This window comes from Oncorhynchus masou, chromosome 10 (assembly GCF_036934945.1).
Source record: "Oncorhynchus masou masou isolate Uvic2021 chromosome 10, UVic_Omas_1.1, whole genome shotgun sequence".
In the NCBI taxonomy this organism is placed as follows: domain Eukaryota; kingdom Metazoa; phylum Chordata; class Actinopteri; order Salmoniformes; family Salmonidae; genus Oncorhynchus; species Oncorhynchus masou.
The window spans coordinates 13,510,407-13,536,742 of NC_088221.1; the positions used below are offsets into that span (position 1 = coordinate 13,510,407).

At 44.2% G+C, this 26,336-nt stretch overlaps 1 protein-coding gene across 4 annotated transcripts in view; it reads left to right on the forward strand.

Annotated features, from left to right (window-relative positions):
• Positions 1–26,336, forward strand: part of LOC135547173 (protein TANC1-like) — a 185,044-nt gene that overhangs the window by 59,764 nt on the left and 98,944 nt on the right. For all 4 annotated transcript variants that reach the window (XM_064975908.1, XM_064975910.1, XM_064975909.1 and 1 more), the window contains exons 3-4: positions 8,090–8,299; positions 20,078–20,185. In XM_064975908.1, coding sequence (XP_064831980.1) covers positions 8,090–8,299; positions 20,078–20,185 — 318 coding nt within the window. The remainder of the gene's footprint in view (positions 1–8,089; positions 8,300–20,077; positions 20,186–26,336) is intronic.

The following is a 26,336-nucleotide window of genomic DNA, read 5'->3' on the forward strand; positions in this document are numbered from 1 at the left end:
ATGAAGAGGAATGGGAAATGTCATGGTTGCTGGCTGCCCACCGCCTCCACCCTCTCCCATCATTCCCCTCCCCCTATCCCTGTAACTCAGGGGAGGCTGGTGACGACATCCCAGTGCACAGGCCACTACAGAGCATCAGATGTTTTACTGCGGGATGATTCTGCAGTCTGCCTGCCTGATTGCCTGCAGCACGGCTTCAGCCTCTGGTTTCACCAGCTCATTTGTTCACCTCAGAAACTTTTGGGGAGTTTCAGTGACATGCTGCAGCTAAAAGACAGTCAGCATGAGTTTCTTTCCCCAGGGACCACCAGCAGAGATGACTCAATGAATTATCTTCAACACAGATGTTTTTTAACACTGCCAGTGGGTCTCGTCTCTGACAGGCTATTGATATTCAGAAAACTGAACATTGAGGAAATACTGTCAGTGGATTTTAGTCTGGAGGATGCTTTGTGTGGAAATAGCATTTTGGCATTCTTCATAAACAAGAGAGCGTAATAAATTTGAAAGATGAAGCCTTTTGAGAAGGAAGAGATGATGAACTGTGATTGCATATTCTCTTGATCCTCTTTAGTGTCACAGACAGAAATTGGGCTGCCGTGTGGAGATTAATTCCTCTATGTGACTGATGTTATCACACAGGTGAAATGCGTTTTTGAGGAATGTGTATCCAAGTAGCCAACATACTCTGAAGCTTGTGGAATGTGTGGAATTGTATTATTATCCTGGACTAACTCACGAACTAACTCAATCGGTCCTCTCTGAATTGGGTATTTTGCCAGCTTGCGTGATGTTTTGACTGTTGCCGTGACTACAGCTGGCTGACCAAAGGGGTCTTGTAGGGGAGAAAATATATTTCCCTCCAGGAGTCCCAGATTGGCTGCATGATTTCCCCTAGAGATGAGTCTAGAGATGAGTCTAGACAGGAGAGGTTGCTGATATGGCAGTCACTCAGACAGGCAGCCATACTGGACTTACTTAAAGATAAAGAAGACTCATTTAGTACACTTGGTTAAAACTCATTGCTATTTTATCATGTACAAGCTGATGTATACTAACTACCCCTATCACCCACTTCATTTGTATCTTTCCCCCTCAGGTTTTCTCTCTCTGTCTCTGTGGGCTGCCTGTGTGTTAACCTTGACAGCTTTTGTGAGACTGTCACCCTGGTCTCGGAAGTACACTGGGAAGCCTCATTGGCACGCAGTCTAGCGTGAGAATTCCCCATTGGTGTAATGTCCTATGGTCATGTGGCTTTGTGTGTTGACAAAAAGAATCTGCATTCATTATAGCCTTTCTTCATTTTCTCTCAGTGTTTCATCAAATTAACTGGTGAGAAACTAATAGAGGTTAGTGCACACACACATACACACACACACCACACACACACACACACACACACATACACACCTACACACACGCACACACACACGCGCACACGCGCACACACACACACACACACACACACACACAGACACACACACACACACACACACACACACACCTACACACACACACAATGAAAATATCAGGCCAATTGTATGGCGAGACAAATTATGAATATGATTTTCTTCATGTAAACAAGCAAAAGCCCATAAGGAATGTACTGTAAGTCTGAGCTTCTGTGGCAGTCCAAGTATCACGATTTGAATTGTAAGCGTATTTTTGTCTGGCATAAGCTCATCCCTGCTCAAGGTTACATCTCCTTTGTTTAGAGGGTATTGCAACTGAGGGTCGGTCGAGCAAGTACACTGCTGGTGGGAGGGGGGGCTTTGGATTTCTTCACTGAGAGTGACAGATAACATTCCAGTGCACAGATTTTCTCTGAAAGGCGGGTGACACAATCCAAAATTACACCCTGAAAGACATTTTGAAGTATTCAGCTGTGCTACCAAACATCACCTCAAATGGCAGCAGGAGGAAAATGGGCCTCATAAACCATGCATGAAAAAGGAATCGGTTTAAATTCACTGTGGTTGACTTTTATTTTGTGTGGTTGGTTACATTGCCAGACGGACTGAATATAGACTACCCTGCATGAAACAAACATTTGCTTTGGATATCAATATGAAATCAATACTTTGTGTACTGCGGCATAATGATTTGCTAATTTGTCTGTGTTCTAATAACTTAAGTTAACTTGATCATATTTGACATTCAGATTCAATAAAAGGCCCCTGTAGTCACTTTATAGTTAGACGTATATACAGTGCCTTCAGAAAGTATTCAAACCCATTGACTTACAGTGTATTCGGAAGGTATTCAGACACCTTTGACTTTTCCCAGATTTGAGCCTTATTCTAAAATTGATTAAATCCCCCCCGTTCGATCGGGTTAAAGTCCGGGCTCTGGCTGGGTCACTCAAGGACATTTAGAGACTTGTCCCGAAGCCACAACTGCGTTGTCTTGGCTGTGTGTTCAGGGTCATTGTCCTGTTGGAAGGTGAACATTTGCCCCAGTCTGAGGTCCTGAGTGCTCTGGAGCAGGTTTTCATCAAGGATGTCTCTGTACTTTGCTCTGTTCATCTTTCCCTTGATCCTGACTAGTCTCCCAGTCCCTGCCGCTGAAAAGGATCCCTACAGCATGAGGCAGGCTGCCATCACCAATGCTTCACTGTAGGGATGGTGCCAGGTTTCCTCCAGACTTGGCATTTAGGCCAAGTAATTTAATCTTGATTTCATCAGACCAGAGAAACTTGTTTTCTCATGGTCTGAGAGTCTTTAGGTGTCTTTTGGCAAATTCCAAAAGGGCTGTCATGTGCCTTTTGCTGAGGAGTGGCTTCCACCTGGCCATTCTACCTTAAAGGCCTGATTGGTGGAATGTTGGTGAGATGGTTGTCCTTCTGGAAGGATCTCTCATCTCCACAAAGGACCTCTGGAGCTCTATCTGACCATCGGCAAATTTGCCTATTATTCTTTAAAAAATCCTTCAAGCTCTGTTTAATTGGTTGTTGATCATTGCTTGACAATGATTTTCAGGTCTTGCCATAGATTTTCTAGCAGATTTACGTCAAAACTGTTACTCAGACACTCAGCTATATTCACTGTCTTCTTGGTAAGCAACTCCAGTGTAGATTTGGCCTTGTGTTTTAGGTTATTGTCCTGCTGAAAGGTGAATTCATCTCCCAGTGTCTAGTGGGAAGCAGACTGAACCAGGTTTTCCTCTGGAATTTTGCCTGTACTTAGCTCCGTTTCGTTTATTTTTTTTATCCTGAAAAACTCCCCAGTCCTTAACAATTACAAGCATACCCATAACATGATGCGGTCACCACTATGCTTGAAAATATGGAGACTGGTACTCAGTAAGGTGTTGTATTGGATTTGCCCCAAACATAACACTTTGTATTTAGGACAAAGTTAATTGCTTTGCCACATTGTCTGCAATATTACTTTAGTTCCTTGTTGCAAACAGGATGCATGTTTTTGCATTTTTTTATTCTGTAGAAGCTTCCTTCTTTTCATTCTGTCAGTTATGTTAGTATTGTGGAGTAACTACTATGTTGTTGATCCATCCACAGTTTCTATCACAGCCATTAAACTCTGTAACTGTTTTAAAGTCACCATTGTCCTCATGGTGAAATCCCTGAGTGGTTTCCTTCCTCTCCGGTAACTGAGTTAAGAAGAACGCCTGTATCTTTGTAGTGACTGGGTTTATTGATACACCATCCAAAGTGTAATTAATAACTTCACCATGCTCAAAGGGATATTCAATGTCTGCCTAATTTTTGTTTTACCCATTTCCCAATAGGTCCCCTTTGCGAGGCATTGGAAAATCATCCTGGTCTTTGTTGTTGAACCTGAGTTTGAAATGTACTGCTCGATTGAGGGACCTTACAGATAATTGTATGTGTGAGTTACAGAGATAAGGCAGTCATTCAAAAATCATGTTAAACACTATTATTGCACACAGAGTGAGTCCGTCTTATTTAGGCTTGCCATAATAAAGGGTTGAATACTTATTGACTCAAGACATTTCAGCTTTTTATTTTTAATTAATTTGTAAACATTTTAGAAAACGCAATTCCACTTTGACATTATGAGGTATCGTGTGTCGGCCAGTGACACAATATATACACGTAATCCATTTTTTAAATTCTGTCTGTAAAACGCAACAAAGTGTGGAGAAAGTCAAGGGGTGTGACTACTTTCTGAAGGCACCATATTTTAACTCCTCTTTTATCACCCTTTTAAATGCATAATGCAAATTGCCACATTTTACCCTCACCCTGTTCTAGTCTATGTCTACAGGCAGTTATGAATTTGCCTAAAACCCTTCCAGTTGAGTAATTGATTTACACTTAAATCTTTAATCAATTACTTGAATTATTATCATTATTATATTTTTATGGGTAGGGCAGGTCCTCATTGGCCTTGGTCCTCTTTGATTAGGGAGAAACGAGAATGAAAAGGACTGTAATCATTTTTACATCGTCTTGGTGCAGGGCTTTATAATTAGAATGGGTTGATTTCCTTGGACCACAGCTTGGGCTGAAATTGCAGGCCTTGCCTGGGCCAGGACTTGAGGAAAAGCAACTGAAATAGCCCATGGTGAGTTTACGTTACTGTTTCCCTCTGGGTTTTTAGCTCTGGTTCAGATGGCAGTGCAGCGACCAGAACACACAGCCAGCAGCCTGTCCAGCCAGCAACTGTTTTAATGCCAGCTTTTTTTTGTGGCGCCTCTTGTTTTCAAAAGCATCAGCCCTAATTACAACTTTGTCATAATGTCTTTAGCATGCAATATGGCTGAAAAGTAGCGCCCACTGTCTAGCAGCGCTGCACAAATGAGCTCGCTCGAAAAGGGGGTTTTATGATCTGACATTCAGTCAAGGACTGGTATTTAGTTTTATGAGCGAAAAAGATACGGTGACAATGAGGATATTGTCATTGTAAACAGGTCTTGCTCTTGAAATGTGAGACTGAGAATTGTGTAGGAATTTAGGCCTACATCATTTACTGGCAAACAGGACAAACTGAAGTCACCATTGGCACCCTGTATAACTTGAGCACTGTGATAAAAGTCCCCTCCCTCCCTCCCTCCCTCCCTCCCTCCCTCCCTCCCTCCCTCCCTCCCTCCCTCCCTCCTCCCTCCCTCCCTCCCTCCCTCCCTCCCTCCCTCCCTCCCTCCCTCCCTCCCTCCCTCCCTCCCAGAGCCCCCTAGTGAAGTACAACCCTCCTCTTTGATGGCTACTTCTCAAAAGTGGTATTGTAATACGGTAGTAGTGTCTGTGTTAATTGCCCTTGTAACTCTGAGCTGTTTTGGATTTGTCATGAATGGATGGGTTCTCTCTCTATCTGAACCCCCCCCCAACCCTGTTGTATAACACCCTGACACCATGGTGAAGCTGTGTGGTCATTTGTTACTGCAAACAACTAGCTTAGCGACGGAGGAGGTCCCGCTCAAACTGCTTGACCTCTGATCGCCTGGCCTGTGCTTGCGCTCATCTTCATAATTCAATGGCCTTAACAAAAACCTTTTTTGTCTATTCCCAACTCACATTGTCTTCAGTGAAGCATTTTTTTCCCTTTGTAAAGTAACAGACATTGTTTCAGTAATAGTCTAGTCTAGTAGTGGTGAACATAGCCTATAGGCTAGATTAGGTGGTGAGGGCAAATCCTGAAAATGGATGCAGAAAGAATCAGGATCTTCCGTACCAAAGCATAGTGTGGCGTTTCCCTTGTCTCTGGGTGGTGTAATTGGTCGAGATGAGTCCCTGAATGTCTTTAGAGTGTCTTTAGTCTAGGATGTGCGGTTTCATGTGCGGTTGAAGCAGCCTGCTATATCCATGGCAGTGTTCTGTTGTGGCTGTTTAAACAAGCCCAGTAGCTCTACTGATATAAGATCTGCCGGCTTTAGCATTTGATCAGCTTCAGAGCCTAATAAAATACAAGTCTAGAAATTAACCTAGCTGATCATTTATTCAGTATAAGTGCGTGAGGTTCTTCCAGCCAGGATGGTCAGTGAGTCTCACAAATGTGTCATGTTTGTTAGCCATTCAATAATAGCCCACTAACAGATCTGTTTTTGTGGGTTGAATCTATTGAATATGGATTGTGATCTCTGGTCAGAAGGTCACGACCAGGTCATGGTGACCACAGGGCTCAGCTCAGCTGCGTGGTCATACACTTCACAAGCGCCTGGAAGATTGCGGAGGTGTCATTGCACCGGGGCCAGTTCCTGTTACTGGCATTCTTACTTGTTTAAGAGCCCTTTAAACACAAGACAGCTTTGTGTCCTTTGTGGCAAGGCCCCAGAGAGAACACAGCGCTCTGTTGCATATTATTCCCAGCAGCCAACACTAATTTCCCCTTAGGAACCGAGCGCTGGCTGGCTGGCTGGCTAAAAGCAGCAGACCACTAGCGTCTTGCTTCTCTCCCATTGTTTCAGCCTCACGGTCCAGACTGGCGTCATGGGCTTCATCCCAAATGGCAACCTATTCCCTATACATTGCACTACTTTTGACCAGGGTCTATTGGGTTCTGGTCAAAGTAGTGTACTGTGTAGGGAATAGGGTGCCATTGGGACACAAACCATGGAAAAGGGTCCCAAACAAGAGGCTGGCATGGTCCTTAGAACAGAGCCATGCAGAGCCAAGCCTAATGGGCAAGACTGTGGCTCCCCACATCTGTGATTATGATCCAGCCTACCCTGTCTCTTGACGCATGAGCAGCAGTACTATTAGAGGTTCATCATTCAGACATTTTAATGCGTGGTTGGTTAGATGAGAGCCTGAGAGGGCAACATTTCGATTCAACAGAAGAGATGACTTTTGAGAATGGTCTTTCCATTCGATGTTGGCTCTTGGTAAAGGGTATGTGTTTTCCATCTAGAACTCCGGGCTACTAAATCGGAATCATTAGCAGGTCTTGAGCCAGGTCATCCCCAGCAAGCACTCCAGGGACCTGTTTGGAAGAAACAGCTTTGGCCTAAGTGCTCACTGTGTCTAAAAGACTCCAAGCTATAGCTGAGGCCATGAACTTGCAGAACAGGTTCTTGTGTTTTCTTTTCAAGAAGGAATGCTTCTTGAGCTGAGGAGTCCGTGATAAATGGGAAGTGGCCCTTATTTTCTCACAAAGATTTGGGAGCAACATGGGAACATGAGGGCTCCATACAGTACTCTCTGAAGCTATCACTGCGTCCCATGTTTTCAGGGATTAGCCTACAGGGTAGTGAGTTTCTAGAATGGCTTATCAGACTTAATGCACTCAGAGGAGACCTGAAAGGGCACTTTCCCACAAGTTAGGTTATCCACTGTTAGCTGGATCCCACAGAGTTCAGCTCTGTGCACAGTGTAGATACTGTACCCTGTTTTGGAGTAACCTATTGCATCAATAACGGCATGTTTTAGCATTTTGCTTGTCAAGCTGCTCCACCCTGAACCACTGAATTGAAGACATTAGTTCTGGATCATTATTCATTCCTTACACATGAGCTGTACAATGAATTTACTGAGCCAAAACAGTAATGGCTAATATTTGCTCAAGTGGGTTTGTCCAAAGGTTTTTGGATCACCCTCTTCAGCAGCGGGGGATTGGTCAATGAGTCACGCAGGTCATCTCGGCTCTGTGGTCAATGACGCCACTTTTATTTATGCTGCAAACTGGGTGTTGTGCCACATCCTGAGCCACGTGGTGTTAGATGAAACAGCGTGGGCCCATGACCTCAGGTTAAACCACACGGCATGTGGCTCCATTCACTCAGGATGTGTGTATCTGATTCTGTCCTGGAGTACCAATGATCATGATCACTCTCTGGATCTGGACTTATCTTGGTATCCTAAAGACATCTGAAACTGTCTGTTTGATTTCATAGTGTGTCCAGGAGCAGCTCTCCACCAACCGCATCTGACTGTGCGGAACACAGCATTAGGGGAAAGCCTCCCTGGGAGGATAGGTTCGTTCTGCTGTCTGAAAGCCTTCAAGTACATTAGACATTCAGAGTCCACAAGTCTGGCAATATCTGATCTCAAATCGGTTTTTGGCCCCATGGAGATTTTGAAAGGTTTGAAGTATTTGATGTGTAAAAGCTTCGCTTCTATAATCCAGTTTGCCGAAGGATGTCCTTAACAGTGTCCTCCATCCTCTCTCCTCAGCGGGTGATCTCCACAGTGCCCAGCGAAGGTGCCCGCCAGGCAGAGGTGCACACCAAATCCATGAGCCTGGCAGCCTCCACCAGCCCTATGTCCCAGAGGATGTGTTCAGACTGAGCCTGGCCAAGGGGGTGTCCATGTCCCTGCCCTCATCTCCCCTGCTGCCTCGTCAGTCCTACATGATGCCCTTGCGCTCCAGCAAGAGATCCCCTGGTAAGCACTACCACTGCCTCCAACCGCACCTCACCTCACCTCTCTCACTTTTAGGCTTACAGTACTACTATTACTGCAATACATACAGCCCTACACTTACATTTACCAGTGAAGTGCTATGAGCATGTACTGTTTCCCCGCCGTTTCTCTGCCGTGTTCATCCCAGGCTGGGACTGGTTCAGTCTCGGTGGACGTCTTCTGAAAGTGAGGTTTCCTGTCTTGCTTTAGCTGTTCTTGTGTCACTGCTGAACATCTGACACAGCGCCTGAGGATCCACAATCCTTTTAGCTTTCAACCACAATTTCGGTAGCTTTCAGCTTTTCCCACTAAACATGTCACGCTGCCTTGCGGTTGTTATCCTTGAAAAACAGCTTGTCGAAAAGAGAGGAAAAAACAAGACCACTCAGTGTTTGCACTGTATTCTATCTCCATGTGGGTCCTGTGTGTTTGAGTGACACAGGGTGGTGGAGGGTAAAGGGTTTGTTTGTTTCCCTGTATCCCTCTTCAGCCTTCCATCTCTCCCTCTTTATTTGATCAGCTTCTGTCAGGATGGTGGTCTTCACAACGACGGAGCTTGTCAGCACCCGATTGGTTGTTAATGGGGGCGTGTGTATACACAGGGTCAAATTGTCGGTCCTCTTCCTCTGCCCCCTTCCCTCTCCGTGTTGAGAACATGGTTTCAACAGCTGTGGGCGTGTGCAGCCGTCTTCAAAGCAGCCCGGGCCGTTGTATCTGGAGTCTTTGTTTTGTGAAGATTTAGCAAAGAGGATAGAAATCCTTTAAGTGGTCACTCTGGCCTCACATCTGGGACTCATCTGTGTGGTGTCTACTCTTTGTTTTGAGTGCTCTGTGCTTTGATGTAGCCTTTAGTATAAGATGTGCTGGCGAGTATGCTGTTGGCTTCTCGATACAACTAGGCCACTGGTGTGGTTTCAGATCAAGGCTCTGTCTGCTTAAGGTCGTTGCTGAAATATTTTCTACACCTCAAGCAAATGCTTAGATTTATCATCAGTAACATACCTTTATTTTGGAGATTGAAAATGTGGAAATCTCTGCGGATAAGGTACATTTCACTCGCTCCCAACTGTATTGGAAATTGGAACTGTATTTTTGTATATTTTTGCCTGTTTCGAATTAGGTTTCTTATGGGGGAGTTGTATCCTGTTCTAATTTCAGCTACAGATTAGCTTGGGAATAGTACTCTCTGATCCAGACTGTTTTCATTTGAGAGATTGTGGTTGCCTCAGCTTTTTCCCCTCTCAACCTCATTTGCTATGCTCTTTTTACCCAAATCTCTCCACACAGTACTCTCCGATTCGAACGTTGGACTAGTGAGTATTATAAAGCAAGCAGCATATGTTATGCAAATTAACTTTGTTTTCAAAAAGAGCCCTCGTCTGCAAATATGCTTACTCTGAAGTTTATTGTGCTAAAACAAGAATCAGTAGCTGTATTTGTTAAAGCCAAGCAAAACCGTAGTCAGGTCAAGGAATGTGAAAGCCACATCTGAATGTGTTGTAAGTTTGCCTGAGCAGTTTGCCTGAGCAGTGCACAGTCCCCACTGACTCACCTCCTACTAAACTTAAAAACACCTTTTATTCTCTATCCTCCAGGCAGTATTGGTATTTGCCATGATTCTATTAAACCCATTAAAGGCAGCTCTGATGAAAAGCACATTGACATGGAAAGAGAGAGAGGGAAAGAGAGGGAGAGGGAGGACAGGGTTTGTGAAGGTGACCAGAGAGTGAAGAGCGAGGCCCGTGTTCATTACAGTCACACACTGCTATGGAGGCACTCTGAAGGTAATGAAGGACTAAAGGGGTATAGCAGAGGAGAGAACTAGTTAAGATGGGGTCAGAGAAGAAGGGAAAGGGGGATGGTTGAGGCTCGGTGCTCCACTCTCTTGTTCACAGGTAAGTGTCAAACTGCAGGGGGAGAGTTTGCACCTACGGTTAATAAACACACCCCACCGTAGGAAACATCCCAGCTCTCACTAAAAACATGGTTGCCATCTTGAATGTGTTCTTTTGGTCAAATACCTTCAGCACAAACTCATAGCGAAAGCCTACCGTGGGAGAGTGTGTGTGTTTACTCTGCTGTAGTCTAGCGATGTATTTCCAAAGGGAAATGTTATGACCCAGGAACTTATCCTCATATATAGACGTCATGTCAGAGAGGGGGAATGAGAGAGAGAGAATGAGAGAGAGAGAGACGTACGTAAGTGAAAGCTTGTTGTGCTGATTCATCCGGGCAGCTCAGAAACATGCCTAGAGTTTCCATGACTGAGCACCCGGCGACTCAGCGCAGGAAGGAATGCTGGGGGGGCGATGGCTCAATGCCAGCCACCTCCAGTCCTGTCACCCCCCACGCTAGTCAACCCGTCTCTCTCTACCCACCCTGCTGCTCATCCTACCCCCATACTCCTCCTCATCCATCCACTATGACATTTATGTGAAGTGGTTGCTCTGTTCCCCACGACGTTGTGACTTGCTTCACTTCCTGACCGATTGGAGAATCTATAGCGTTGTGGCGGAAGGCTTGATTTTAATGGCCGTCCTTTCATGAAGACTTCACATAAACATCACAGAAAGCACTGCATGACAATTAAGAGTGTGACGAATGCCTGAGACACATGGTCCTGGTGCTGCTGCTGCTTTGATCAGCTAAGCAGAGAGCTTACAACGAAAGCAGCGCAGACATGTGTTGCACAGGACCTCCAGTTTACAGTCTGAAGTTTACAGGTCCGGAGGAGGCTGGTTCTGCTCTAACTGCCAGTGGGACATGATTAAATCCTGGGCAGGTCCACAGTGACCTCCTCTGGTCATGACGGGTCACTGTGTGTGCCATTAGTGTTCCTTCAACGTTTTTTTCTGCTGCCTCTCATCTTCCACCACAGACCAGCCAATAACACTCTGAGCTCTGAACCGGCAGTCTCCATCTCCTTGATGACTCTCTGGGGACTGGAAGTGCATGAGCAACATTCAAACATCCCATCTCCTCTCAGCTGTACGTACACACATCTAAATGCTCATCAGCCGTCCAGCCCCCCCCCCCCCCATGATATGCCAATAACAGCTCTGCTTCCATCCCAATGACCAATAACAGCTCTGCTTACATCCCAATGACCAATAACAGCTCTGCTTACATCCCAGTGACCAATAACAGCTCTGCTTCCATCCCAATGACCAATAACAGCTCTGCTTCCATCCCAATGACCAATAACAGCTCTGCTTCCATCCCAATGTCCAATAACAGCACTGCTTCCATCCCAATGACCAATAACAGCTCTGCTTCCATCCCAATGACCAATAACAGCACTGCTTCCACCCCAATGACAGGCTTTACTAGTGTCATTGAATTTCAACTAAGGAGATAGAGTGGAGTTTACACTCCACTCCCCCCACCAGAGAGGCTAAGTGAATGGAAATGCTGAGTCACATGAGCAACAATTAGGCCTATACTTAGCCATCATGATGCGCTTTAGGGAAACATAAAACGGCAGTTCATAACTTCATATCATATTTATCGCTGTCTCAGGCCGCTTATCATTTTAATCTGTATTTATATGGAATGAGGCTTGGGCAGAGAAGGTCCCTCGTAGGCCATTACACGTGGAAATCATTTAAACTTGTACGCTTTGATGGGGAGCTTTGGCCCCACTTCTCTATGGTTCAAATACTTATTTTATTTATCTCAATGAGTCAGGCAGATGGGAAGGAGAGCACGGTGCAGGACTCTTGGCACTGGGGTCTCTCAGTTTGATATCTATATCATCATCGGGTCTGAGAGGTTCATCTAAGTCTTCTTTCTTTGCCCGTCCAGGCGTGTAAGTAACCCTGACTGGCCACTGCTATTGATGGATGTGAGAAGACCCTGCTGCCATGATACACTCTACAGTCTCCTTAAGCCCAGTGTTAGGATATCACACAGTGTCTGTATGGAGACACATAGTGGAGTGATACAGATCTACGCTTCGGAGCGGGTAGTGAGAGATACAAAGAGAAGCCGTCCATAGTTCACTCAAAGTTCACCCAACGGTATCCATGAGTGAGGGGCTGCCACTTAAATGTTTGAGTCAGGCTAGCCTCCCCACAAATACCACATCAGACTAATTGAGTAGAGAGAAATAGAGTTTGAACGACAAAAAGAGAACAAGCACAGGGACATGGTTGCCATTCCCCTAGCACAACACAATGTCCTTAATGTTGTGTATCCTTTCAAAAGGTACATGTTCACAATCTTGATTTAGTACCTACATGTAGGAAAGTGTATTGACCACTTTCCTACAGGAAGGCAATTGGAAAGGGATATCAGAATAGGAAATACATGGATTGGTAGGCCTGTACATTAGTACTATTTGAGGGACTATTGATTTGAAGAGAACAAAGGGATTTTATGAATAGTAAATATTGGCAGTGTCACATGAAGGAGGTGGAGTCACTAGACAGGATATTGGTACAATAGGTAACGCAGAGAAGATTGGATTCATGTCAACAAAGAATTGATAGAGCACTGTGTCTGTCATAAGGGCTGACGGGTGGTGTTTAAGTACAACAGCAGGGTGTTTTATGGATCAAAATGGGGCTTAGTTGGTAGGTGTGGCAGTGGGCATAGCCAATGGCGCCACCAAACATTTTAGAGGCCCTCCTCTTGGTTGCAGAGAGACAACAGTTTTGCATTGGGGTAGAGAAAAAACTCAAGTTTTTAAAAGCCAATTTCCTGGAATACTACACATTTTGCCATGGGTTTTATGCTGTCTGAGTGACTCAAACATTATAACAAAATCAAGTGGGGGCCCCATTCCGTGACAAAAATTATCCTGAATGTTTAGTCAGGAATTTTTGATTCTCCATGACTGTCTACCTTTGATTTTGATAATTGTCTGTTTTTTAAATATATATTTCCATGATCTTTTCTACATACCTTTTATCTGGTTTTAAGTTTACACTGAAAGCATTTTACCATCCCGAAAGGTTAATTAAAAAAACTACGTAATGGCTTAGCAGTAATGGCTTAGCATGGCTATGTGTTTTCCACTACATTTGATAATAATACCAAATACATGAATATAATGTAGGCTAATATATACAGGTAATTTAATACTTAGGTTTCAGTTTGGTTAACTCTTGAACGGATATAACCCCCTGGATCTGTCACAAGATTTTCATAATTATGACTGATATTGATAATTGCCTTTTCATCAGAGGCCGACTTTCTTTTCCATGCTCAAGTCTCTGCGAAATGTTTTCTCAATATTCATTTTCCCTCCGCTCTCCCCCTCCCTGCCTGCCAAATTGTTTTTTTTTGTCTCTCATCCAAATCACTGTTCGGTTTCCTATTTTAAATATTGAACATTTTAAATGATGAATTATACTTAAAAGCATAAATGTTCCTTCTGGTAACATTTGTCATTGCTTTAGCTTTCCATCGGGTCTTACAAATCTTTTTTGGTCTCTGTCAAGGGAATGCAATTTCATTTCAAAGCCAATGACATACAGTATGTTCAGAGGAGGCGTCTCCTGAAGTCACCTCTACAGTATTAGCTCAGCAGTTACTTGCCTGCCTCGGGGGTATATCGATGTGTTTCTGGGGGCTGTGGTAGAAAGGCTATATGATGCGTCCCGAATCACACACTATTCCCTTTTGACGAGGACCAATAGAGATCAAATGTCTATGAATATACTGAATAATAATACTATGGTGCCTGCTGAAGGGTTCTTTCTTCAAAACCCATTGTTTCAGATAGTTCATGGATAACAAGAAAATATACACTGATGTCTGAATTGTCTACTATTTCAATAAAGCCTACATTATACTGTAGAAGAGGGAGGTTTTTTATGAAGCACCTAATGTCAAGATGTTTGACTTTGGCCTTTTTTCTTCTCAGAAATTCAAGACCATGCATTCCCAGTAGTTACCCATGCATAATTAATGTAGCTCAACAGAGAGGGTGAGAATAGACATGACTATTGAACATGTAGAAAGCATTATACCTATTTGCAATTCCCCCATACTGGTTAGTTTCAGAAATGCATTGCATTATCCAGAATGATAACGGTTATGAGTAAAATAGTAAGTAGCCTATGTATGCTCATGTCATTATCATGACACAGGCATGTCAAACATGAATATAATGAAGTAATTCTCTTCTAGGATGCCTAACGGGTGTATTATAATAGAAGGGCAAAGAGGAGGCCTTAATAGCTTATCACTATGGGATCTGTGTCTTGCTCTCCCCATTTGTTTTGTGTAATAAAAGAATTGACCAATGCTCAATGTCTTACACTTGTAACTGGATCCATTATGTTGCAAATCTTTATTTCCAACCGTCTTTTATCTCTCTGAATACATTCTGTTTCACTACTGAGCTGTAGAATGACGTCCCGACAGCAGAAAGAAGGGTATTGTCCGGCCTCCTTTTCTTGTTGCCACAAAGAGCTGTGTTGTGTTTCATGAAGAGTTGAAACGTTAACAAGTCAGAGTCCATCTTGAAGAAATGTGGAAATGCTCATTAAAGATGTTTTTGAAAGCGTAGATAATCACCCTGTTCCTCATTAGGGATTGACATCAACTGACCTGACAATATTTTAACATTTGAGTGCTTTTCTGAACTACGTTTATGTAGCGTAATAGCTCATGTGCATACCTTGGAGGGCTTTCACTTGTCTACGGTCGAGTGACAGGCGGCCGTGTGTGCGCGCGTGCATGCATGTTTATGTGTGTGTGTGGCACAGCTCAGTGGACATGGCCCTCTGAGCTTCATCACAGAAAGCCAGTGTGCAGAGTGAGATCACGCTTGGCTGCCTCTCTCTCTCTCCTGAGACCAGACCACTCTGCTTGGCTCCTCTGTATGCCCCCTCACCCCTATATGACTGTCTAGCCCCCCTCTGCCCTGTTCTCTCCACCCTTTTTTGGGTAAACTCCTAGCCAGGAAGCAGGACCCTGTTTGAATACTTCAGAAATGCACCCTTCCTTCCTTGTTTCCTTGAGGTAAGCATAGATTTCTACGTGATTGTATAGGTGAAAACAAGGTGACTACCGTATTATGTTCACCAATCCAACCCGTTCAGATCTGTGATTACTTCAAGGAAGGAAAGCTGCAGGATAGAAGTAAATCAAATCAAATCAAAATCAAATCAAATTTTATTTGTCACATACACATGGTTAGCAGATGTTAATGCGAGTGTAGCGAAATGCTTGTGCTTCTAGTTCCGACAATGCAGTAATAACCAACAAGTAATCTAACTAACAATTCCTAAACTACTGTCTTATACACAGTGTAAGGGGATAAAGAATATGTACATAAGGATATATGAATGAGTGATGGTACAGAGCAGCATAGGCAAGATACAGTAGATGGTATCGAGTACAGTATATACATATGAGATGAGTATGTAAACAAAGTGGCATAGTTAAAGTGGCTAGTGAAACATGTATTACATAAGGATGCAGTCGATGATATAGAGTACAGTATATACGTATGCATATGAGATGAATAATGTAGGGTAAGTAACATTATATAAGGTAGCATTGTTTAAAGTGGCTAGTGATATATTTACATCATTTCCCATCAATTCCCATTATTAAAGTGGCTGGAGTTGAGTCAGTGTCAGTGTGTTGGCAGCAGCCACCCAATGTTAGTGGTGGCTGTTTAACAGTCTGATGGCCTTGAGATAGAAGCTGTTTTTCAGTCTCTCGGTCCCAGCTTTGATGCACCTGTACTGACCTCGCCTTCTGGATGATAGCGGGGTGAACAGGCAGTGGCTCGGGTGGTTGATGTCCTTGATGATCTTTATGGCCTTCCTGTAACATCGGGTGGTGTAGGTGTCCTGGAGGGTATTCGAACAGGGCCCTGGTCTCTCAGGTGCACAAGTTTCTGGACCAATAGTGTGTCTACTATCACTTGTCCACATTGGATTCCAGACTTATTTTGTTCATCAACCAGGAAGACACACACTAGATAGTAGGCCGTTGTTTGATAGTGTGTTGTTTACACAGGATCGAATCATGGATAGCATTGTGTTGTATATGGCAAGACATCTGTGTGTCCTGCCACCCATTTTTGTCCCTTGTAACAGGCCTTTAAAACACACTGAACCATCACAGTTATGCTGAATTAAAGCACCATCGATGTCCTTTGTAAATAAACTGCCTTATTCCTGGGTTGTGTTAATTAGGCACAAAACAGAAGCAAACAGAGTGAAACAGAGAAGGACTACCTGAACTTGTCCAATAACAAACACCTGTTTTTGTTAAAGTTTTGATATGTTTTGCTATGGTTTGTGCTAATGAATACGACCCTGGTTTGTATCCATAGGACTGTTGTTATGACTTTTTCCTTTCCTCTCCCTCCCACCCTCTCTGTGTTCAATTCTGTTTCTTTCCGCTTTCTTCCCATGCCGTGATGAGCTCATGGTCGCCGTTGGAGGACATCACACTGAGATAATACTTATTTGTCCTCTCTGCGAGGGGTCTGCTGAGAGCAACGAGTTCGGCTCATGCATTTTAATTTGTTATGATTGGCTTAGAGAGTCGATGTGATTTTGGGTCCTGGGGTGGTCTGTCTGTGTGGGGATTGGGAAGTGTAGAGAGACAGGCTCTTATGTTGGATGAGGCTGTGAAGAGGAACAGGGTGGTTTGGCACCCTATTCCTTTATACTTTTAGCCAAGGCCTGTTAAAGTAGTACACTATGTAGGGGAAAAGATGCCTTTTGGGATGCACACAGTCTTAAGAGAGACAGAGGAAGCTGGCGTAATGTCTTCTCCTCCTTGGTCTGTCCTTTACAACGTCTCAACGCCCCCACTCACTCACTCTCCAGCCCTTTTCATGCTTATTTAACAATGCAATTTCTCATTGGGCAGGTCTTCAGTGCAGAATATTAACGCTCTAAAGGCTTTCTCAGGGGGCAGGCAGCCATTGATGAAAGCGTCCAGGGAAACATCAAAGACTCGTACGTCTTGGAGATGAGATTTTGGTGTAAAAAACTCTGTATTTTGTCCTCTGTCTCTAAGCTAGCTATACCTCACCATCTACATTATCGAGCCCTCTCACTTGATTCGATCTTAGTACAGTCACATTTTGGTTTCTGCTTGAGTGGATTCACTCCTTTGACAATATCTCAACTTTCAAGCATGTGGTTTGTATTATTCACATCATCATGGCATACTGTATGCATAGAAATGAAATGCTTGAAGGAAGTGAATGCATTAGTGGGTTGGTGATTATCCTGTGAATTTTGACCTCGACTTAGTAAATCTACTATCTAAAACATCGTGGTCTGTCTCCTCTCTTCCCCCTAGCTAATTGGCACTGTGTGACTCCTCCTAATAGGTAGAGCCTGACTGTCCACAGATAAATGGAGTCTTATGCAGACTGTTTGCCAACTCAGCCAAGAAGCTGACTTGGTAGGGTTGCAAAAAAATGCAAGAAACTTCAGCTTCTTGGCTGAGGATAGGTTTGCAAAAACGTTCAGACAATTCCCAGGTTTTCCAGAAATCCTGGTCGGAGGAAGCTGACTTGGCCAGGTCCTTCCTGATGTAGGCCAGCCACAGACAAATCAGACGGGCTCAGACTTCAGCTCACATGTGGTTCAGTTGAAAGAGATCCAGCCTAGTTGGTGGTGCTCCAGAAACATCTGTCTCCCTGGCATTGTAGAAAGTTAGTTCCAGGCAGCTCCCATGCTCGGTCACTGGATTGGTTCCTGTTTGGGTGCTCTTTGCTCATCTTTATGCTCTGTTTTCCACTCTAAATATGACGATTTTCTTCTATGATATGTATAATACCTCTAATTTACTCACATACACCCGCATATCTCATATAGTTTTATCAGTGCTATTGACGTAGGACACATACCACATGCCACAGCATTGGTGGTGTAGCCCTGGCTACGCTCTATGCATTTCAAGTCCTATATCCATAGATGGCAGTATGAATCAAGCTGAAGCGGTGGTTGGTTCCTGTGCTTTAACATTGCTGGCTGCTGGCTGGAACCGTATCTGAGGACAAGATCACAGATGGGGGAAGCGAGATGGTTTCACAGGAGCACAGCACATGCCGGACCAATGTTCCATCTGAGTCCGAGGGAGGGAGAGCTAACACACACCCAGACACACACGCAACACACACACACACACACACACACACACACACACACACACACACACACACACACACACACACACACACACACAGAGGTGGGGGTGGATATGATGTGGGAATGGGAAACGGCAATCTCTTTCTCCCCATCTAATCTTTCTGTTATGACTGGGGTTACACATGCAGTCACTAGAACACCAGAGGAGAACTAGATTGGGTTCTAGTAGGTCAATCTGGAAGGAAGGAATGCATACCATTCTTATAGATTTGAAGTTTACTTCCTGGTATTCGTTGTTTTTCCCCCACTGCTTTTTGGTCAGGTTTCTTGCTCACCTGGATCAGTATTTATCCTTCTTGTCTTTATGCCTTAGTGACACTTGTTTATTATATTTATATTTGAAATACTTTCTGCTCAGGGTTGACTGTACTGATGCCCAGGCAAACAATATGTGCTGTTTACTCATAATATTTGTTGCCAGTGCAATACACATTTAGGTTTTGTAAAAACATCTCTCATGGCCCATCATGCTGTCTTTTCATGGCTGTGAGAGGCAGGCTGTGTGTGTGTGTGAAAGCATGCTGGTTCAGAGATGTCCTTTGATAGTGCTGCTGTCACAGGAAGAATTGAATAGCAGGCAGCCTCCTTTTGAATGGCTTGGCCCTGCAGTGTGCCCTGGGATCAGGGGTGTGAGTGCTGACACACACACACACACACACTCACACTCACACTCACACTCACACTCACACAAAACACACACACACTACAGTTGCTACAGAGCGATGCCTCCGGCGTGCCCAGTGCGTCAGCGGTTGTATCATAAAGTCAGGCAGGGAACAGTGATGCGTCCCAAGTTACACCCTATTCCTTATATAGTGTACTGCTTTTGACCAGAGACCTGGTAAAATATAGTGTACTATGTAGGGAATAGTGTGCCGTGGGATAAGGCGCTTCTAATCCTGTCAGTCGGAGGAGAGAGACAGCAGTACACTAATCTGTAGTCCTCACCAAGGGGGCCAGAACTGAGACCCTCCTGAGGATCCTTAGCTCCTGTCCCAGAAACAACACCTGATGGGACGCAGCCTGGACCTCATTCTGCAAACCACTCTCTCCTGATCCCATACATGCCAACAAACGCACACTTTACCTTACCGCAGAGGCACACACCCTCCCATGCATGCGCACACACACACACACACACACACACACACACACACACACACACACACACACACACACACACACACACACACACACACACACACACACACACACACACACACACACACACACACACACACACACACACACACACACACACACACACACACACACACGTCACAAAGTTTCTACGAGGCTAATTGCTGTGGTTTCCTGCTGCACTAGTTTGCATTCCCTGGAGCTGGCCGGTGTGTTTGTTACTGCTGGGTGTCTGCAGCTCTCTCTTTCTCTCCGGGCTGTCAGACAGTGGAGCTCTGCCGAGCCCGTCCCACAACGAATTCCCATCTGGAAAAAGTGAATCCTGCGAGAACTCTCAACGCTCTCTCTATCTTTCTCTCTTCTTCTCTCTCTCTCTCTCTCTCTCGCTCTCTCTCTCGCTCTCTCTCTCGCTCTCTCTCTCGCTCTCTCTCTTTCTCTCTTTCTCCCTTCTCTCTCTCTCTCTCTTGCTGCGCTCTGCCTGAAGGTCCAATCAGGAAGCCCAAGTATGTGGAGAGCCCTCGCGTTCCCGGGGACTCCATCATCTCAGCGCTGAGGAAAGTGGCTGACAGCAAGACAGAGTCCTCCCACAATGGTAAGTGTATTCTGGGTGTTTGTGTGTGTGTCTGTGTGTCTTTCTATAGGGTTTGGCTGTGATAGGCACTGGAGGAGATGGAATGAGAAAGACTGACTAAGGGTTTTAAAGTCCTGAATCTGACACTGGTTCTGTCTGTCTTATCCTCTGGAATTCACCAGGGTTTTGACTCTGGAGCTGTTTGGAGTGTGTGTTTGACAGAGTGTGTGTTTGACAGAGTGTGTGTTTGACAGAGTGTGTGTTTGACAGAGTGTGTGTTTGACAGAGTGTGTGTTTGACAGAGTGTGTGTTCGACAGAGTGTGTGTTCGACAGAGTGTGCGTTCGACAGAGTGTGCGTTCGACAGAGTGTGTGTTCGACAGAGTGTGCGTTCGACAGAGTGTGCGTTCGACAGAGTGTGCGTTCGACAGAGTGTGCGTTCGACAGAGTGTGCGTTCGACAGAGTGTGCGTTCGACAGAGTGTGCGTTCGACAGAGTGTGCGTTCGACAGAGTGTGCGTTCGACAGAGTGTGCGTTCGACAGAGTGTGCGTTCGACAGAGTGTGCGTTCGACAGAGTGTGCGTTCGACAGAGTGTGCGTTTGACAGAGTGTGCGTTCGACAGAGTGTGCGTTCGACAGAGTGTGCGTTTGACAGAGTGTGCGTTCGACAGAGTGTGTGTTTGACAGAGTGTGTGTTTGACAGAGTGTGTGTTTGACAGAGTGTGTGTTTGACAGAGTGTGTGTTTGACAGTGTGTGTTTGACAGAGTGTGTGTTCGACAGAGTGTGTATTCTACAGTGTATGTTTGACAGTGTGTGTGTTCGACAGTGTGTTCGACAGAGTGTGTGTTCGACAGAGTGTGTGTTCGTTAGAGTGTGTATTCTGCAGTGTGTGTTCTAAAGAGTGTTTTCTACAGAGTGTGTGTTCTACATAGTGTGTGCTCTACAGAGTGTGTGTTCTACAGAGTGTGTTTTCTACAGAGTGTGTATTCTACAGAGTGTGTATTGTACCGTTTGTGTTCGACAGAGCGTGTGTTTGACAGAGTGTGTGTTCTGCAGAGTGTGTGTTCTGCAGAGTGTGTATTCTGCAGAGTGTGTGTTCTGCAGAGTGTGTGTTCTGCAGAGTGTGTGTTCTGCAGAGTGTGTGTTCTGCAGTGTGTGTTCTGCAGAATGTGTGTTCTACAGAGTGGGTATTATACAGAGTGGGTATTATGCAGAGTGTGTACTCTACTGTGTGTTCGACAGTGTGTGTGTTCGACAGTGTGTGTGTTCGACAGTGTGTGTGTTCGACAGAGCGAGTGTTTTACAGAGCGTGTGTTTTACAGAGTGTGTTTTACAGAGTGTGTGTTCTAAAGAGTGTGTTTTCTACTGAGTGTGTGTGTGTGTTATACACAAACTGTGTGTATAATGGGGTTATGTATAGGTTTGTGTTTGTTTTATGGGAGTGTTAACCACTGTATGAGTGGTCTGTGTAATTGTGTATCTAGCAACGTGTGCTGTTCTAACAAGTGGAGGTCGGTGCTGTTTCAGATGAGGGAGGACGATCATTTTTTTATGAGAATAGCCCTATTTCTATTACAGCATATTGGATGACTGTCATTCATATTCCATTCACCCAGTTCAATGTAACATTGATAGGTTTAGGCTACTATATGATACTCACATTTTCCCTATACCTATCATGAGGTTGCTATAACCTAGGATATTAATGAAAGTTTACAACGTAGGTTCACAGGTCGAGAGAAAAATGTGTGTAATCAAGTTGACAGACAGTGACACATTGAATACCGCCTTGCACACTCTTGCCTGTTTCTATTTAATAATTCTGGTATGTTTATCCCCATTTCGTTCCGTTTGTTTCCGTTTATGAAAAGTTTTCAACAGAATCAGCGGAATTATTACACCCCTGATCACCCACAAACACAGTTCACTTTCAAAGCAGCCACATACAAACAGCATGATCACTTTGCTCGTTGAATAATTCCTTCTCGCATCTACCTCTCTCCTCCTATCACCTTTTCCCTTCGCTTGTGCACAACACAACAGCTGACTGTGACCAGGAGAAATAACATTTCCAAGCCAAACCTTCATACCATAACCTCTAACCGCTACACACAGCCTACATCCTTGTCACCATATTATCTAATGTCAAAGGCAACATAGCTACTAGAACTAACGCGTTAGTGCAATCATGTAGTACAGTGTACAGCAAGTAGTAGGTGAAAGTGAAAAATATACAACAAAATATAGCTCTCTCTTTCTCTCTCGCTTCCCCTTCATTTTACTACATTCATTATCTGATCCTTTGATTGGGTGGACAACATGTTTGTTCATGCTGCAAGAGCTCTGATAGGATGGATGATGTCTTCCAGAAGTTTTCATAATTACTGTGTAAGTCTACGGAAGGGGTTGAGAACCATGAGCCTCCTCGGTTTTGTATTGAAGTCAATGTACCCAGAAGAGAACGCAAGTTATCTGTCCTCTGGCTACACCATGGTGCTATGCTACTGAGTGCCTTTGAGGCTACTGTAGACCTTCATTGCAAAACAGTGTGTTTTAATCAATTATTTAACGGAAATATATTTAGTATAGCTTTATCTAAAAAAAAATATATATAGAATATTTTTCATGTTTCACTATTTAAAATGTTCTGAAATTCACTGAGGAGGATGGTCCTCCCCTTCCTCCTGTGTAGTCTGTCTGTTTTGCTACGCTCCATGTTTGGAACATAATGAAGGCATCTTTTTGTTAACATGTGGTTCAATGTGTACAGTAGGCTTGTGCAAGCTTTTGGTTTGATTGGAGTGTGATGTGGATTCATCTGCTTGTGTGTGTGTGTGTGTGTGTGTGTGTGTGTGTGTGTGTGTGTGTGTGTGTGTGTGTGTGTGTGTGTGTGTGTGTGTGTGTGTGTGTGTGTGTGTGTGTGTGTGTGTGTGTGCAAGCACATGTCTGTCCCTGTACGTGTGTGCGTCCGCGTTTGTGTGGGTAAGGGTAGTGTTCCACTTACTGCTCTGTTTTGATTTCCAGAACAGGGTGGAGTTTTAATTCCTCCCATCGGCTGTAAATGGAATGTGGGCTGTTATATTTAGTCAGGAAACTCTGAGATGCCCTCTCATTGTATTTGGCTCATGTAACAATTGGAAGAAACCCAGCGTAGGTCAGAGTCATGGGAGCAACCAAAATGTCAACCTATTCCCTGTATAGTGCACTACTTTTGACCAGAGCCCATAGGGGTCATATGTAGAGCACTAATAAAGGGAATTAGGGTGTCATTTGCCACACAGACACACAGACACACAGCCCGTGTGGATTGGAACATACCAGGGCTGGAGGGGCCGGGGAAGTTGGCTCAGAGTCTTAGAGCTACCGTGGGACAGGGAGAGCGCCGGTTCAAAGCCGTCTCGTGGTTCCGATGCTAAGCTTGTCCCATAGTAGTCTAGGTGTATGTCACAAATGACACCCTATTCTCATTTGGGATGCACAATAACTCTCAGACTGGGCTGCTCTGCTCCGCTGGACACAGCGCAGCGTTGGGTTTCTGCTGCTGAGCAGCTTCACTGTTTCCCTTTCTCAAACACAGCCACAGCGTGTTACTCTCTGTTACGCTGTGCATGCTCCTAACACGGTACATTTGTTGGAGGGTTCCAGTAGGGTCAGTCCCAGGCTCTCTGTGTCATCAAACAAAGCCCAAAATAGCCTGGCCAACCCCACCCCCTCCTGGTACATTTCCTTCATATTTAACCCCGCTAGCAACATTCCTCCTGACATTCCTTTCACAGCAGGCCTGGTGACCCCAGCACCCCTCCAGCCCACACCCCCCCCTGCACTCTGCCACCAGCATGTGTTTCCAGGAGAGGGGCGGGCCCAACATTGTCTTAACCCTGCATGTGCTCGAGCAGGGCTGCCCAACCCTCTTCCTGGAGATCTACCGTCCTGTGGGTTTTCAGTCCAACCCTTTAACACACCTGATTCTACTAATTAGCTGCTCAACAAGACCTTAACTAGCTGAATCAGATATGCTAAATTAGGGTTGGACTGAAAACCTACAGGACAGTCGATCTCCAGGAAGAGGGTCGGGCAGCCCTGTGCCGGAGCTTGTACACACAGAGATGCTCAGCTAAGTGCTACCCTCTTGGATTTCAGCTCCGTGCCAAAATGAGCTCTTCACGCAATGGAAAGTCTCCAGACATTTCTGTGGTGTAGGTCTACTACCGCTAATCCAGGCCAAGGAGATTGTGAACAATCTGACCAAATGGCACCCTATTCCCTATATGGTACACTACTTTTGAGCAGGGCTCTGGTGTTCAAGTGTTCAAGCCTTAGTAGGGAGTGTGGAGGGAGTTCTCTCTCGGCGTGTTCTGTGTCAGGGGCTGCTAATGCATGCAGTGTGTACCTCCACCGGCCTCGTACTTCTCACGCCTCATCTAGAGCACTTACCATAAAATGAGGAATTTGACTGCTGAGGAATAACACTGACATGAGGAATTAGTAGTGCTGAGAAAATTACCAAAATGTTTACCAACATCCATTCAATTATTTGAATTCCATTTCGTTCTGTTTTATTTCTTTTTGTGAACTCAATGCAGTTTCTCTAGAGATAAATCAGATCAAGCCTGAACTGTGCAATGTAGTAGGGAGTTGTAGTTTCCAACAGGACAATATTCTACATAGTTTAGCTCAGAAACCGTGGTAATTAACTTCAATGATCTTAATCCATGGCACGCCTACAGAAGAATGCACAATCAAGAGCAGTGGCTTCACAAGATGTCTCTACCTTCAAAAATACATGATCTAAGTGATTGATAGTTGTTATTCAGCCGTCATAAAGGTATGCCTCATTTACTTTGAAGAACTACTAAAATAGTGATTTTGTCAGTCAGCTCTATAGAGATGAGATGACTTGGAATGAAATAATAAAGTCATCAAATAAAACCAATGTAATATACACAATATTTTATGAGAGTAAAGTAATATGAATAAGTTATGGTTAATAAGTAATAATCAGTAATGGGCAGTCACCACCATCATGGGACTTTTATTAATTGTTTTATTCTGTATTGTTACGGCAAAAAAATTATTGAAATTAAATAATAAAAAAACGGAATATTAAAAAAATGATTTAACCGAAACCGAACCGACCTCAAAAAGCACTAAACGCTCAGCACTAGGAATTAGTCAACATATTTCAGTAATGGCATTAAAGCATGTACAGTTAGGCACTTTATAAGAACTCTGTGATAAGGCCTAATTGGTATGGCTTAGCTGTCAGCATAGTGAGGCCCAGGTGCACTGAACTCTGGATGCCACACACGCACACATGCACATACACGCACCGCTATAGGGTTTCACCTCTCATTCTGAACTCTACACAGACTCCAGTGAGATCAGTCTTCTTTTCATGTCCATCACACTTGTGTGTCTTGAAATGTGTTCCGTGAGGTTGTAGTAGCCTATGTTACAAGAATGTGTTCCTGTTTCAGTCATTCATTCATTCCTGTGTCAGCAATAAGCGTGTGTTAGTTCTATGGGAGTGATGTGTATTAGGGCTGAGCGATATGGGCAAAATATTATATCACAGTATTTAGAAAATGTTTGACGGTACTTGATGGTATTTGATGTTTTAGAATAATAAAAGTTCTAACTTTGCCTTATGAGTAGAGTGACCCTAGCGTCTGATTGTTTTATACGGTTCAATTCAATTGCGATTTCACTTGCGATTTAGATCAAAACACTTGGGTGAACTGGGTGGAATCATGGAAATATAATGATTATTCTAATTCTATAGTTAGAATAGAAATAATAGTGGACAGGGAGGAGTTATTGTGACCAAAGTGATGGTCAGTGTGTCCTAGGGGACCCTATAATCTTTGGCTACATGGAATGTTTCTTCAAGTAGCCAGCGTATTCATGCTTCGCTTATTCCTGTTCAATTTAGAAGATACTGCTGCACAAACAACATGTGGATTTAGGCCTATACCATCACTGGCTGTTATTAGCTAGCTATGTTTGCTCTGACCCTTTAGCTAGCTAATACCATTAGCGACTAACACGATTTAGCTTAAACTTACGAAGAAAAAACAAACTAGCTGTTTGCAAATGTAAGAAACACAAACTAATAGTGTAATTATAGAACACTTATAGATTTATATCTCCACTTGTAGATTTAAATTAACTT